At 45.9% G+C, this 13,218-nt stretch overlaps 1 protein-coding gene across 9 annotated transcripts in view; it reads left to right on the plus strand.

The window, feature by feature from the left end:
• The window catches only part of Dixdc1 (DIX domain containing 1), a 75,502-nt gene that overhangs the window by 4,913 nt on the left and 57,371 nt on the right, over window positions 1-13,218 (plus strand). Inside the window, exon 1 of one of the 9 annotated variants that reach the window (XR_010049620.1) lies at window positions 2,611-3,260. The exons of 2 other annotated variants lie outside the window; for them this stretch is intronic. Coding sequence is in view for 4 of the 7 variants with exons in the window: in XM_013155482.3 (XP_013010936.2) it covers window positions 3,201-3,260 (60 nt within the window). In the remaining 3 variants the exon portion in view is untranslated. Of the gene's footprint in view, window positions 1-2,610; window positions 3,261-13,218 lie in introns of those variants that run through there. 6 more of the 9 variants (XM_013155482.3, XM_063255749.1, XM_013155479.3 and 3 more) reach the window with 6 other exon arrangements.

The following is a 13,218-nucleotide window of genomic DNA, read 5'->3' on the forward strand; positions in this document are numbered from 1 at the left end:
TGGCTTCTCTTTCTTTGTATGTTAAAAAAAAACATTTATGGCAATTGTGATCATCAAATGTGCATATTGATATTTATTACAGAACTTAGTGTGCTGGTAGTATACTGGTGAGCGTAGCTGCCCTCCAGAACTTGGCTCAGCTTTGCTATTATTGCCATTATATTAGATATTTGGATAGATTTTACTTTGTGGGGGAGGAATCTTCCATGACTGTCAAAATAACGCAGGGCTGAGAGGTTAGACAGAAGTAAAAGCAGGCAGGCGGCCTCGCAGAGACGTGCAGGCAGCAGTGTGCTGCGTTTCCTGGCTTCTCCTGGCCCCGGTGGACGGCAGGCCTGAAGCAGGGAGAACCGTTTGGCTGCCTGGGCAGCCGGAGTCTTCCCCACACAGCACCGCGGCGTGCTCATCGCCCCAGTTAGTCCTGGTTATTTCAGCTGACCCACTTCCTCTCCTGCTCTTCCACTGCCATCCCAGCAGGGCGACAGAGGCAGAACGGAATCGTAAATGTTAGTATTGCTTAGAGCTAAAGCTCAGTTCTTCTCCTGGACCGCTTTCTGAGACAGACCATGATAAGTGTGGCAGACATATCTTCTGAAGAAAAAAATGATGCCAAGCATCTGTGCCAAGCATGAGAGGCAGACTATATATGTGAGCTAGTACGGCTTTGGGCACATCTCAATAGCTGTGTAGGGACACTAGAGTACTTTGAGATTATAGTGTCTATGTTTAAATGAATTAAACCTAAATACCATTACGGCTTTAGTCACATTTAAAGTGTTCAATAGCCACACGTAGCTAGTGGTCTCTCTGTTAGATAGCATAGATGTAAAATATTTCTGTCTTCCTAGGAAGCTCTAATAGATCCTATTGCTCTAGGAAGTGCGATAGGCATAGTTGTAGACTTTCTGGAAATGGTGTATTCTCTGGCCAGATGCCCTGTAATAAATCTTTTTATCAAGTCACCACAATTCCTTCTTCATTTTCTCCAGCATGCTGGGAAGGGCCATGGGAAAGTGCAGAGGGCCAGTCCTCGGGGTCTTTGGTTCAGATCTCAGCTCCCATACTGATTTGATAAGTGGTGGTGAGCACCTAACTTTGATTCCTTCATAGGAATTAGATACACTGGGCCAGATGAGCTCTTTATTTTGGAGCTTTAAAATTCAGTGATTGAATAAGTCTCTCCTCAAAAGCACCTAAGCTCGTAGAGTCTATTTGTTCAAAGACTTGTTTGAGGAACAGTGACCTCTGCATAGATAATGGTCAGCAGGCCTCTCTCTGATGTCTGAGTATTGTCTGCTTTGTGTTTAAAGTATCATGAGCTCTCAACTACTCAGGAAGCTCTCCCCAGGGACCCAGCAATTGGGGGCTTTGGTGTTGTGTCACTATGTACACAGATGTGTTGCGTGCAACTTTGGGCAACTGAAAATTTATAAAAATGTTCTTGCTATGCTACCAGGGATTGAACCCAGGGCCCAACACATGCTAGATAAGTGCTTTGCCACTGAGCTACCGCCCAGTCAGGAAGTTTTGTACCATTAAATGGGTGTTGTTGCATTAATGTGCTCCTGTAACGACTCTCCTGATGATGGTGTGCTGTGAATTGAAGCAATAGCCCATGAACTTCTGGCACCTAGATGAACTCCTCACCTAGATTATAAAGAGTGGGGTCCCTGCCTTGTGGGCTGCTCAGGTTCACTATGATCTGGTGTCAAAGCTTTTCTCTCCCCTTAGCCAGAACTCACACCTTACAACCAGCAGCAGCTGCTCAATACCTGTGCTGTCTCGGCTTCCTGCCTGCCGTGGTCAGAAGTGGGTGTGTGTTTTTCCACAAGCAATTTTATGTTTAGCAGCTTTAGACATTCACGAAAGATTATGCTAGTCTGGGTGCTTCAGGTCAGGATTCTCCTCTTCTCTAGGACCCAAGGGAAGGGAATCAGGCTGAATAAGAACCATAACTGGATTTTCTTGCTACGGTGATGGGGGACGGGCCTTTGGGACAGTCATTTAGAGTCATTTATCATTTGTAGTCCTGGCTTCTTGAATTTCCTGTCAGTGACCAGCTGTGTCCTTTAGCAGAGGCCTGACCTTCTGTGAGTCTTGGCACGGTAAACCCCCTCCCTTCCATCTGGGATAACAAGGTAGACTATAATACGGGCATTCTTTCAGCTTCCAGTTTTTCTATAAAAATAAGTTTGCAGTGAACATGTACATGGTTTGTATTCTTAAAAATAATTATGGTTATCACTTGAATAACCAGCAAGGGGGGATAATTCTCTAGCCTATTAAATATGTTCCAGCAGCACCAATAGCTCCAGGTCTCTCTTTTTTCTTTCTCCTTTTATGCTTTCTTTTCTTTAGCCTCGTCACTGTACAGGCTCCATATGGAAAAAGGTGGTTGTTTTCAATTAGTGTGTGTGTGTGTGGGGGGGGTTTCCCTGTGATTCACTCTCTTTCCCGCCCACCTTGTGGGGTGCTTGTGATCTTAAGTCAGCAGTGTGTGTGTCTTTGCCTGTATGTGAGACAAGCCCTCTAGCCAGCACTCCCTTCTCCACATGCCCAGTGTGTGTGTGTATGTGTGTGTGTGTGTGTGTGTGTGTGTGTGTGCATGTGTGTGATTGCAAGCATCTGCACATGCTGGCCTGCCTGTTGGTGTGTCTACAGTGGGGTATGTATGCTCGCGCGTATGTATGAATGCGTGCGCTGACTACACACATGCTGACACACCCGCTGGAAAGCCTGGTGTGTTGCTGACATGCCTGCTTGTGTGTCTGTGGATGTGTGTGTACCCGTGTGTGTAAATGCACAACTGCACACACATATCGGCACCCCCGCCTGCAAGCCTGTTTTGTGTGTGTGTGTGGTGTGTGTGTGTGTGTGTGTGTGTGTAACCCGCCCTTCTGCGTGCTAGCCTTCGGGCTCTCCTGCAAGCACGCAGGGCCTGCGGCCGCCAGCCCACGCCACACTATCCTGTGCGCGCCCAGCTGTTTCTATAGGAACCACACGGCGCTGGCCCCTACTGCTTGGTTCCCGGTGCGAGCATGCCCAGTGCAAGCCGCTAGTTTGGCTCGGTCTAGGTTTCCAGTAAGTGGCTTGCAGGACTCGGGAGCGATCCCAATGAGCTGAGCGGAGGCCTTTTGTGCGCAGAGGGCGGAGGAGGCGCGGCCCAGACTGCAGACCCGCCCGGGAGCCCGGCGGGAACAATGCTAGCCTGCCTGACCCGCGGGAACGTGCTGGACGTCCTGCAGGAGGGCTGCAACGAGGTAACGGCTGCCCCTCCCACTCCCCAATCCTGGCCCCGCGCCTCCCGCCGTGCCGCAGAAGGGGTCCTCCTTGGTCCCCGGTGCTCTCGCTCTCGGAGGCCCCAGCACATCACCAGCAGAGCCCCGGGGTGGCCAAAGTAGGGGGTGCGGCAGACCGGTGACCCCGAGATCCGAGCCTTCCCGGGGCGGGGCGATGACCTTCCCTGGTAGCTCACCTGGACTGGAGGACAGGACCCTAAATTCAGCAGGCGTTTCCTTGCAGAGGCGATCTCTGCACCCCCCTGGATTCTTCCCAGGAACACTGTGGAGGAAGCCCTGAATAGACTCCCTTTGGGGAGCTACCCCAGGGAGGGACAGGGGGCAGACTGGTAAAAAGTTTGGAGGGATGGAAGGCTGCAGGAGTTCCATGTGAAGGGTCCTGTCCACCTATAAATCTCTTGTTGGGGGAGAGCTCTCCACAGCCAGGGACATGGCAGAGCCAAGTGAGGGGGCCGGGTTTGGGGACCAGTTCAGGGGAGCCAGCCAGCATTTGCTTCTTTCTGTGACACCCGGAGGGGTCCTTGGTCTGCGGAGTAGGACGCTTTACAGACTTCCTCTCATTTCTGGCATCTCTTCCATTCGCAGACCCTTCTGCCCCAGGCACTTTGGCTTGAGACCCTCCCCCGGCCGTTTTCTCCTTGTATTTCCCTTGCTCCTGAGGCCAGCTTTGATTGCCTGAGCCAATCCATGATCCAGGGAGACCGAGGCTTTTAATCGTGCCATCCTGCTTCCCTCTCTGCTTTTAGTGTTGTGACTCCCTCTCTTCCCTCCCTGACCCTCTTAAATTTAAGTTCTTAAACAAGATAATGACAATCAACAACAGCGTTTAGTCAAATAATATACAAATACCTTTTCTTTTTTTGGTGCTGGAGACTGGACCCAGCCTGAGCTATACATCCAGCCCTCATCTCCTCTTACAAAGATGGGAGTGCCTTTGTCTCCCCCCATTCCCTTATCCCAAACCGCCCCTCACCCCATAACCATTCTTCAGAGTTTGTGCATAAGGTTTTCTTTCTACATCTGCACTGCAGGCCTTCCCCTTGATTCCTGTTTCTAATTAAGCCATCCTGCAGCCTGACCTGCCTCCGAGCCTTCCCTAGTCCCTGTCCCCTGTGTCCCCCAATTGTGACTGACACAGAAAGACTGCAGAAATGCTATCCCAGCCTTCCCAGCTGAACTGGAATTTTCCTTTTGCTGAGGGGCGTCACTGCAGACAGAGCTCGCATCCTGCCTGCACTGCAGGGCTTCCCATCTTCGCATCACTCCTGCCTGAACAGATGTAGGGTGCTGGTAACAAAGAGCTGCAGACCAAAGCTGACCGAGGAACCGGAAGCCTACCTCTGTGAGCACTCCTGGGTCCTGATTCCCCTTTCCTCACTTTCTGGCTTTGAGCCACTCCTAGTCTTCAGCTGCATACCACCGATTATTGCAAAAGCTCCGTGGGTCCTCTGCTGGTCTCTCCTCATTCTTATTTTAACCCAATTTCCAGATATGAGGGCTCACAGTCTAATTAGGAAGAAGAAACCAGCACAGTCTCTCCGCATTCTGCTCATTTTGACTTCTGGACCTTTCATCTGAAGAGCCGTGTAAACCACAAGATATGGCCGTGCTGTTAATGCTTTGAGTCTTCTTGACTCAAAGACTTCTCTGACCTCTGTTTCCTGCAAAGGAAGGGGAAAGGCAGTGCAGGGTTCTTTTTGTGGTGGGAATGGAGTTTCCTTAAAGACAGTAATGTATAACTTATAATTAATCTCTACTGAGAATCAGGCAGTAATGCTCCTTTTCTGTCTCTGACATGTGAGTTTTTTACTATTCCATAAACTTTCTTCCGCCTCCTTTGTAGACTGAGGTACGTTACTCTTTCTGTTAGTAGATCTGCACTCTAAAAACCAATAAGTACTTTTAATTTCTCTGAAAAAATTGACATGGTCCTAAGTTAAACTTGAATGGTTCCTTACAATTCAAATAGTTATTTCACATATAATATCACTAAATAATTGTATGACTGATAAATCAGAGTTGGTGGAGTCCTATTGGACCTGTCCTCTAGGGTTGCTTATGACCTAGTGATAATCTCTTTTGTTAGAGTCATGTGATAAGGATGTCAATAGGGATGTGCAAGCGGGGGTCAGGATACATTTCAGTTCCTCTGAGAAACTCTGAAACTAAGAATACCACACATGTAGGGCTGGGGATTTAGCTCAGTGGTACAGTGTCTGCCTATTAAACATTAGATCCTGAGTTCCATTCCCAGTACCTGCCCACCACAAAAAAAGAATAGCACACAGGTATCCAGTCATCTCCTGGGAATGATCCAACTATGTCTGAAGCAGTCCTTCATTATTAGATGCTTTATAGGTCTGAGTGTTTAGAATGTGACCTCATTCTCTATGGCGGAGAAAATTGCCACAGGAAACTGAACTCTGGCCTCAGTTGTTTAATTATAGGGGAATCCTTCAGCAGAGAGAAATGCTGTACCCACTTTGGCCTCCTGTTCTCAGTCTTTATGCCATTGTACCCCGCTATGTGTGACAGGAGTTTCTTCTACTGTATTTCACACGCAGAGCCCTGGCCTCCACATGCCTGCAAGATAGCTCACAAAACTGATCCATGTCAGTCATGTCACTGCAATCTCTTATTGGCATGGTTAATTTTCACTGTGAATTATCTACTGCCACATTCTCTGACCCATCCTGGCTGTCATACCATCTCCTCTGTTTCGGGCTTTCTGTAGTTCACAATTTCCTCATTCCACATCTGCCTGAAAGCTGTCTGTCTTCTCTGCCGCTTGATATTGGTGTTGTTATATGAATAAACATTATCTTTAGTTAACATGCTAACAGGAATGTCTGCCAGCGTTTTTCTGAGGACTGAACTTTCTTTAAAAGACCCCCGGGCTGGTATTGGAATGTTTGGTAGACTTGAAATTGTAATGTCATTTGGCCAGTAAGCACTCGTTCTTGTGGATATTCAGTCATTGTTTGATTGGGTGAAGGGATGATGGGTAAAAACAGTTGAAAAACTTGGTTCCTGCTTCCAGGGAATTTGTAGACAGAGAGAGGGTGTACTGAAAAAAAAATGATATGGGTGCTTAATGTGGTAAATCTCATAGAAGAGTACAATTTGTGGGAGATTAGAGAGAGAACATCCTGGTCGATGACATCATAAAAATCACTAAACATTTACCAACCTTTCTGCTAGTCTGGTATATGGATGCAAACAGTTCCTCCCCAGACAGTCACTGAATTACTGTGTTTGGCAGGCACTGTGCCAGGCTCTGGAAATAGAAGTCAGGCAACAGAATCTGTGACCTAGTGGAGCTCATATCAATAGAGATAAAAGAAAGGAAATGTTCAGTGGGTCGTGTCTGGGGCGACTGTTTGTGGGGAAGACTGAACCTGAGATGTGAATGGCCTGAGGCTAGAGCAGTGGAACTGATTTATGATGAGGCTGGTCAGCAGGAAGTCAGTTTTCTGATCCCTAACCTTTTGGACATATGATCTAACCGATTCACTCTGTCAGTTTTTCTTCAAGTAGGAAAGGAGAAGTTGAAATCCCACATTAAGATTCATCTGCTGCCAGGCGTGGTGACGTGTGTCTGTAAGTCCTGCTATTTGAGACACGTGAGCCATGTGTTCAAGATCAGTCTGGGCAATATAGTGAGACCCTGCCTCAAACAACAACAAAATTCATCTGCCTGGAAGTCCCAGAGCCATGTAAGAGGAGCCTTGGTCTGGCTGCATCCCCACAAAGGGGACAGTGTGTGAGGTGGAGCAGCCGTGAGCATGCCTCCCAAGGGCCTTGTGTCTTCCACAGAGTAGCTTTGCAACAACTGGGCCAACTAGAGGCTGTCAGACGTTTCCACAATGAATTTCTCCATGCTTTGCTGTGGAAATTAAAGACCCATCAAGTCTTTAATGTCACAAAACACCCTACTCCTTAGCTTTCTCTTTTTCAATCCGGGCTGATTTTCTCCTCTCACCCAGGCTTATTGGCTCTGTTCCCACAGGAGCCAATGCCAGACCAACAGATGCTCCCTGGCTGCATGCTGTCAGGCAGCTCGTGCTTCTTGTGCAGAATGATGCGCTGGCCAGGCTTGTGGAGCAGCGAGAGGGCTCTGTTTGCCAGGTGCCACTCCCCCAGGCACTTTAAGAGGGCCTTGGAAGCACCAAAAATGCCCATCCGCCATGACTGGTCTTTGTAGGCATATAGGAGCCAAAGACGCAAAGTGACACTTTCCTGAATGTGTTTCTGTGTCTTTCTTTCTTTCTTTCTTTCAATCCTTCTTTTTTCTTCTGGAGGAATGGTAGGTGGTTGCAGTGCTGAGGCTTGAACTCCAGGCCTTCACACTGAACTACATCCCCAGCCTGTTATTTTTATTTTGAGACATGGCCTCACAAAGTCACTAATTTGCCCAGGTTGGGCTTGAACTTGCCATCTTTGTGTCTCGGTGCTAGGGTTCTAGGGTTACAGGTTTGTGTCACTACACCTGTGCTTCTTACCCTCTCAATCAGTTCTCATTGAATGGTCATGCACATGATCTTGGGTGGCCAGATGTAGGATGATAGGGAACCAACATCAGAAGCCCTGAGGGTAGGCTCTAGGGTAAGGGACGTCCTAGATTGTAGAATGATAGCGCATTCATTCAGCATTCATGCGTTACACACTTCTTGTTCTGTAACTAACGTACTCATGAAGGAACAAAGAATATTTAGGGAACATAAAGTTAGTGGAAATTTAAAAATCAGATCAGGAGCTATTTTTCAGACAATCTCTAGCTCTTCAGTCTTTAATATTTTACACTTTTACTACTGCACTGAATATTAATACAAAGAGAACTGCCCATGTGAGGAAAAAGAAATTTAATAGTATTTTTATTTGTGAACTATATTTTTATACCTAGCCACCAAGTACAATGAGCAATGCGCAAAAAGCTTTCCTGGTCCAGCAAAGGATTGAATGAGTTATTAGGAAAGAAATACAATATTGTGTTCTTGTACTGGTGGGATTTGGGCCAGTCATCATTTAGGGTTTCTGAAGCTCCAGCCCTCATCTTTTCACTGTGGCTGCTGGTGGGTCTCAGAGTCCTAGCTGGGTATCTGGTTTCACAGTAAAACTGCTTTCCTTCTTGAGCCCTGCATGTCTCCTCTTGAGCTGTCCCTAGCATGTCACAGACGCATGCTGCTTTTTTTGGTTTGCCAGCAGGAAGCCACAGAGCCAGCATCTTGAATGTGTCTCTGCCAGGAACACCAGGTCTCAGAGCTTCCCTGGTGAAACCAGTGCAGGGTTTTTGCTACTCTAGCCAAACAAGAGCCCTGCAGCTCTTAAGCTTGAGGTGCTAAAAGAGGAGAGGCTGGGTTTACAAAGCTGCATAGAAAGAAGGACATGTCCTAAAGAAAAATAGAAAGTTACCTTTGGCAGCAGTATAAACACTTGCAAGGTCAAGATTCATTGCCTAAATGGAGAATGTGAATGGAATTGTGTGTACTGGAAGCGTTTTGAATTAAATGAGGGCTATATGGAATATTTTGGAGGGAGCTGAGGGGGAGGAGGGCTTGCTAAGGCTTCCTCACATGGAGGACTCACCCCTGCCACTGTCAGCTGTGAGAGAGATCCAGTCTCATCAGGCCAAAATCCAGCTCAGACAGCTTAGCCTTTCGCATGATCTGCTTGTTCTTTATCCAGGCTTGATTCAGAGCATCCCCCTAAAACTCCTCAGCTGGCCTAGAATTCTGCACTATGCTGGCATCGTCTAGCTTCCCTAGAACAAGTTAGAGATGAAACGCAGGACTGTCCCTGACGTAGCATGTACCAGCCATCTGTCTTACCTCTTTTTTCCCTCTAATTTGATTGAAAATGCCAAGAACCCATCTTGTACCAGCAGAGGTAGGAAGTGAATGTAACTGACGCACGGGACCCAAGGCAAGTCTGAACTAAAATAGTAAACTACAGAACAGGGAGGGGACGCAGCAGAGTCCCAGACACAGCGAAAAGCGGGAACTAAAGCATTGATGGGCGGGCCCTCCACTCTTTGCCTTTTCACCTCGTTCAGTGGTAACCTCATTCCTTCTCCTGTAGATGGCTTTGCACTCTTGGGTGGGCAGCCTGGATGATGGCCAGTCTGAGTTTCATATCTCACAACTTTAAATGCCAGTTCAAAACATTCCAGGAGTTAGCTCGGCTTGGCCAATCAACTTGACCAGTCCACTGTGGGCAAGGGCCAGGGAGATGTAGCTGTGTGGATCAGGTCGTGAGGCCTACCGCCGTGTATATACAGGGCCATGTGCTTCTGGTAGTCACTGTGAACCAGGCAGCTACCCCCGAAGAGCTGTTAGTTACACCACCAACACAGGCCTAGCTGCCATCTGTCACAGCCTACTGTGCCTCTTCAGCTGTTGTTGGAAACAGACCAAGAACCAGGGGCATGTTCAAGAGAGCCTTAATATTCTCAATATTTTCATTTTGTTGAACCTGTTGCATTTTGTCTGCACTAAAAGACTTATAAGATGATAGTGATAGAAACAATCAGGTTGCGGTAAGCATGTGTGGTGCGGTGTGCATGTGTGGCTTTTGTTTTGTTTTCAAGAGCTGCAGCCAGCCCTTTAGTTATGTTAGATGTCAAGTATAAGGGGGGGGCGGAGTTTGAGAGGAAGATTTAGAGGTGGGGAGAAAAAAAAATGAATGGTGTTGATACCCTCCTGTGGTCCTAGCCTGGGAAGATAGGATTTTTCTTGTTTAAAATATCTGGTTTGGAACCAGGAATGTAGCTCAGTGGTGCAGCATCTGCCTGGCAAGTGTGAAGTCCAGTACCAAAACAGAAAAAAAAAAATACATCTGACTTTCACATGGTGTAATTTTTTATACCACGGTAAGGCAAAAAATAAGAAGGAGAAGGAAAAGAAGAGAAATAAAGGTAGTAGTCCAACCCCCAGAGAGTAACAACCACTAACACAAAGCATATGGTGTCTGTGTGCTGCAGAAGGGGAAGCTCCGATCTGCTGTTGACACCAAGCAGCAGGGCTTGCACCACAGAGATGGTGGTAGGAGACATACATCTTGGTGGGAGCAGAGGTGGTGTAGCTGGTCCTCACAAGTGTGCTTGGATCAGTTTTTCAGAGCCAGCAGTGGGCATTTGTAGCAAGAACCTCTGCCTTTTGGGTGAAAAATGCAAATATCTTCAGGCCAAGGGAAGACAGACACTCAGTTTAGAAGTTGGCTCCCCAGATTTAGATTTAAAGTGAGGACTAGAGACATAGAGAAGAAGAATGTAGAGGCAACAGCCAGCCCTGCGCCTGCACGACTCCAGCCACCCTGGGGCCGCTTCTGCCCCAGGCAGTTAGCACAGGCTGGGAAAAACAGCAGGCAGCCCTGCACCAGTGCACCCGGTGGCCACTATTGGATACCCATGGCCAGCACTGGGCAGGACAACCCAGGAGAACCAAACAGTCACGCTCCAGAGAAATGGTAGATAGTGCACGAAGTGCCTGGGAACCCACTTGTTTGGAAGAACCCCAGAAAATGTCAAGACAAAGAAGCTAAATGCAGTCCCTAGACTCCAACCCAAGCAGAGCAAGTCCAGGAGATGAAAACATGAGAAAGATGGGGAGTTGCACACCTGAAGTTTCTGAAGTGTTGGTAGCTGAAGTAAAGAGACAACTTCAGGAGGCTTTAAAAGAAATCAGAACGGAAGTACTGTCTCAGGTAAAACAAGAAATGAAGAACATACTAAAAGAATTGCTAAGCACCCCTAAAGAAGACATAGATTAAGAAAATAGAGGAGCATAGAAGATGAGGGAAACCATGAATGAACGATATAAGAGAGATTTAGAATGCATGAAACAGATTCAAAGTGATATTCAGGAAATTAAAAACTCCCCTGAAAGTTGGCAAAACCACTTGAAAGAAACTGAAGACAGACTTTCAGACCTTGAAGACAAGTGTGCAGCTTGTGACTGTGAAAGAAAAGATCTCTTAAAAATAACAAGGAATCAGGAAATAATTCAACAACTGCAAGATGATTCAAAGCAAAATAACTTAAGAGTAATAGGTGTCAGTGGAAAAGCAGAGGTCAGCACAAATGACATTAAAAGTCTATTTACAGACGTAAGAGCAAAAAACTTCCCAAACATGGAAAAGGAAATGATATACAGATACGTGAGGCATATAGAACTCTAGCTAGCCATAACCAAAATACATCTACACCCAGACATATCATAATCAAGATTCCAGAAATTCAACACAAGAGCAGAATATTAAAAGTTGTTAGAAAAAACAGATCACCTATAAAGGAAAACCCTTCAGAATCACGACAGACTTCTCAACACAAACTATTAAATCAAGAAGAGCTTGGAGTGAATTAGTCCAAGCCCTAAAAGAAAATAACCTCCAACCCAAACTGATGTACCCTGAAAAACTCTCTCTCAAAATTAATGGAGAGACATGATGTTTCCAAGACAAGGAGGAACTGTGGGAGTTCGTGACCACCAATCCAACCCTACAAAAAATACTGAAGGACATTCTACAGAGAAATAAAAATGACCAGGTTCCAGGAACACTGGCAGAGTGGGATCACTGAGCGGGGCAAACGGTTGAATGGAGGGGAAAAGTAGGCAGCCAGTGGTAGGAATCAGCATGGCAGAGACGAGCCAGTGCACGTTGGCCAAACATTAATGGAATGGCCTCGGTTTACCAATAGAAAGACAATCAGGCAGAGTGGAGACAACATCCAGCAATATGCTTTGTTCAAAAAATATATTTAAGGGCTGGGGATTTAGTTCAGTGGCATAAGCACCTGCCTTGCAAGCACAGGGTAGTGAGTTTGATCCCCGGTACCAAGAAAAAAGAAAAAAGAAACACATTTAACTCAAAAGGAAATTCATTGACTAAAAGTCAAAGGAGAGAAAACAATGCTCTATGTGGCAGGAATGAGAAAAAAAGTAGGGACAGCTTCCCCATCAACTGCAGAATGGATAAGAAAGATACGGCATTTCTATACAATGGAAGGCTACCCAGCTATAAACAAAGATAACCTTGAGACTCTTGTTGATAAATTATTACAACTTGAGATCATGCTTAGGGGCGAAATGGTTCAGAGTCACTTGAGTGAACATCGTGTTATCTCCCTAGTATAAAAAACTAAAGAGATGGTGGATCCAGAATGCATGATAGATGTTGTGAAGGGGAAAGGGGAGGAGATGTCTAGGGGAGAAGGCAGTGGCCATGGTTAATCTCTGTCCTGTTTTGGAGCCCTGTATTGTTTTCATTGTTCTGTTTAGCATGGTTTTATTCTTTTTTGTTTTGTTTTATTTTATCATATTTGATGGCATGGACAGCTATTTCAAACATAACAAAACATATTATAGAAACCATTATGGATTTCCAGGTATCTTGTTTCAAATCCCTGTATTGCTTTACTTGTTTTCTTTGGATTGATTTTATTCTATTTTGTTTTGTTTGATTTTATTATGTCTGATGGTATAAGCAGCTACTTTGAGGATAACAAGATGCTTTATGGTAGCCACTGTTGTATTCCTGTCTTGTTTTGAAGTCCTGTAATTGTTTTCATTGTTTTGTTTTCATTGGTTTCCTTCTGTTCTGTTTTGTTTGACTTGATTGTGCGTGATGGTGTGGGAAGCTTTTCTGAAGACAGTAAGAGGCATCACGGTAGGCATTGCTGGTTTCCTTTTATCTTGTTTTGAAGGCTTGTATCATGTTCTTTGTTTTGCTTTGATTATCTCAATTCTGTTTTATTTCTTTTGGTTTTATTCTCTTAAAAAAAAAAAGGAATGTAACCCTTTATCTTTGGGTAAGAAATGCCCCACATAGCTGTGGGCTGTGATCATCCTAGTAGGTACCATTTAACAGGTCTGACCAACATGCCAACATAGTAGTAACATGCCAAACGTATCTTTTGTTTGGT

The sequence above is a fragment of the Cavia porcellus genome, unplaced genomic scaffold (genome assembly GCF_034190915.1).
Source record: "Cavia porcellus strain 051 isolate PalLab524CR breed Dunkin Hartley unplaced genomic scaffold, mCavPor4.1 scaffold_9, whole genome shotgun sequence".
Lineage (NCBI taxonomy): Eukaryota > Metazoa > Chordata > Mammalia > Rodentia > Caviidae > Cavia > Cavia porcellus.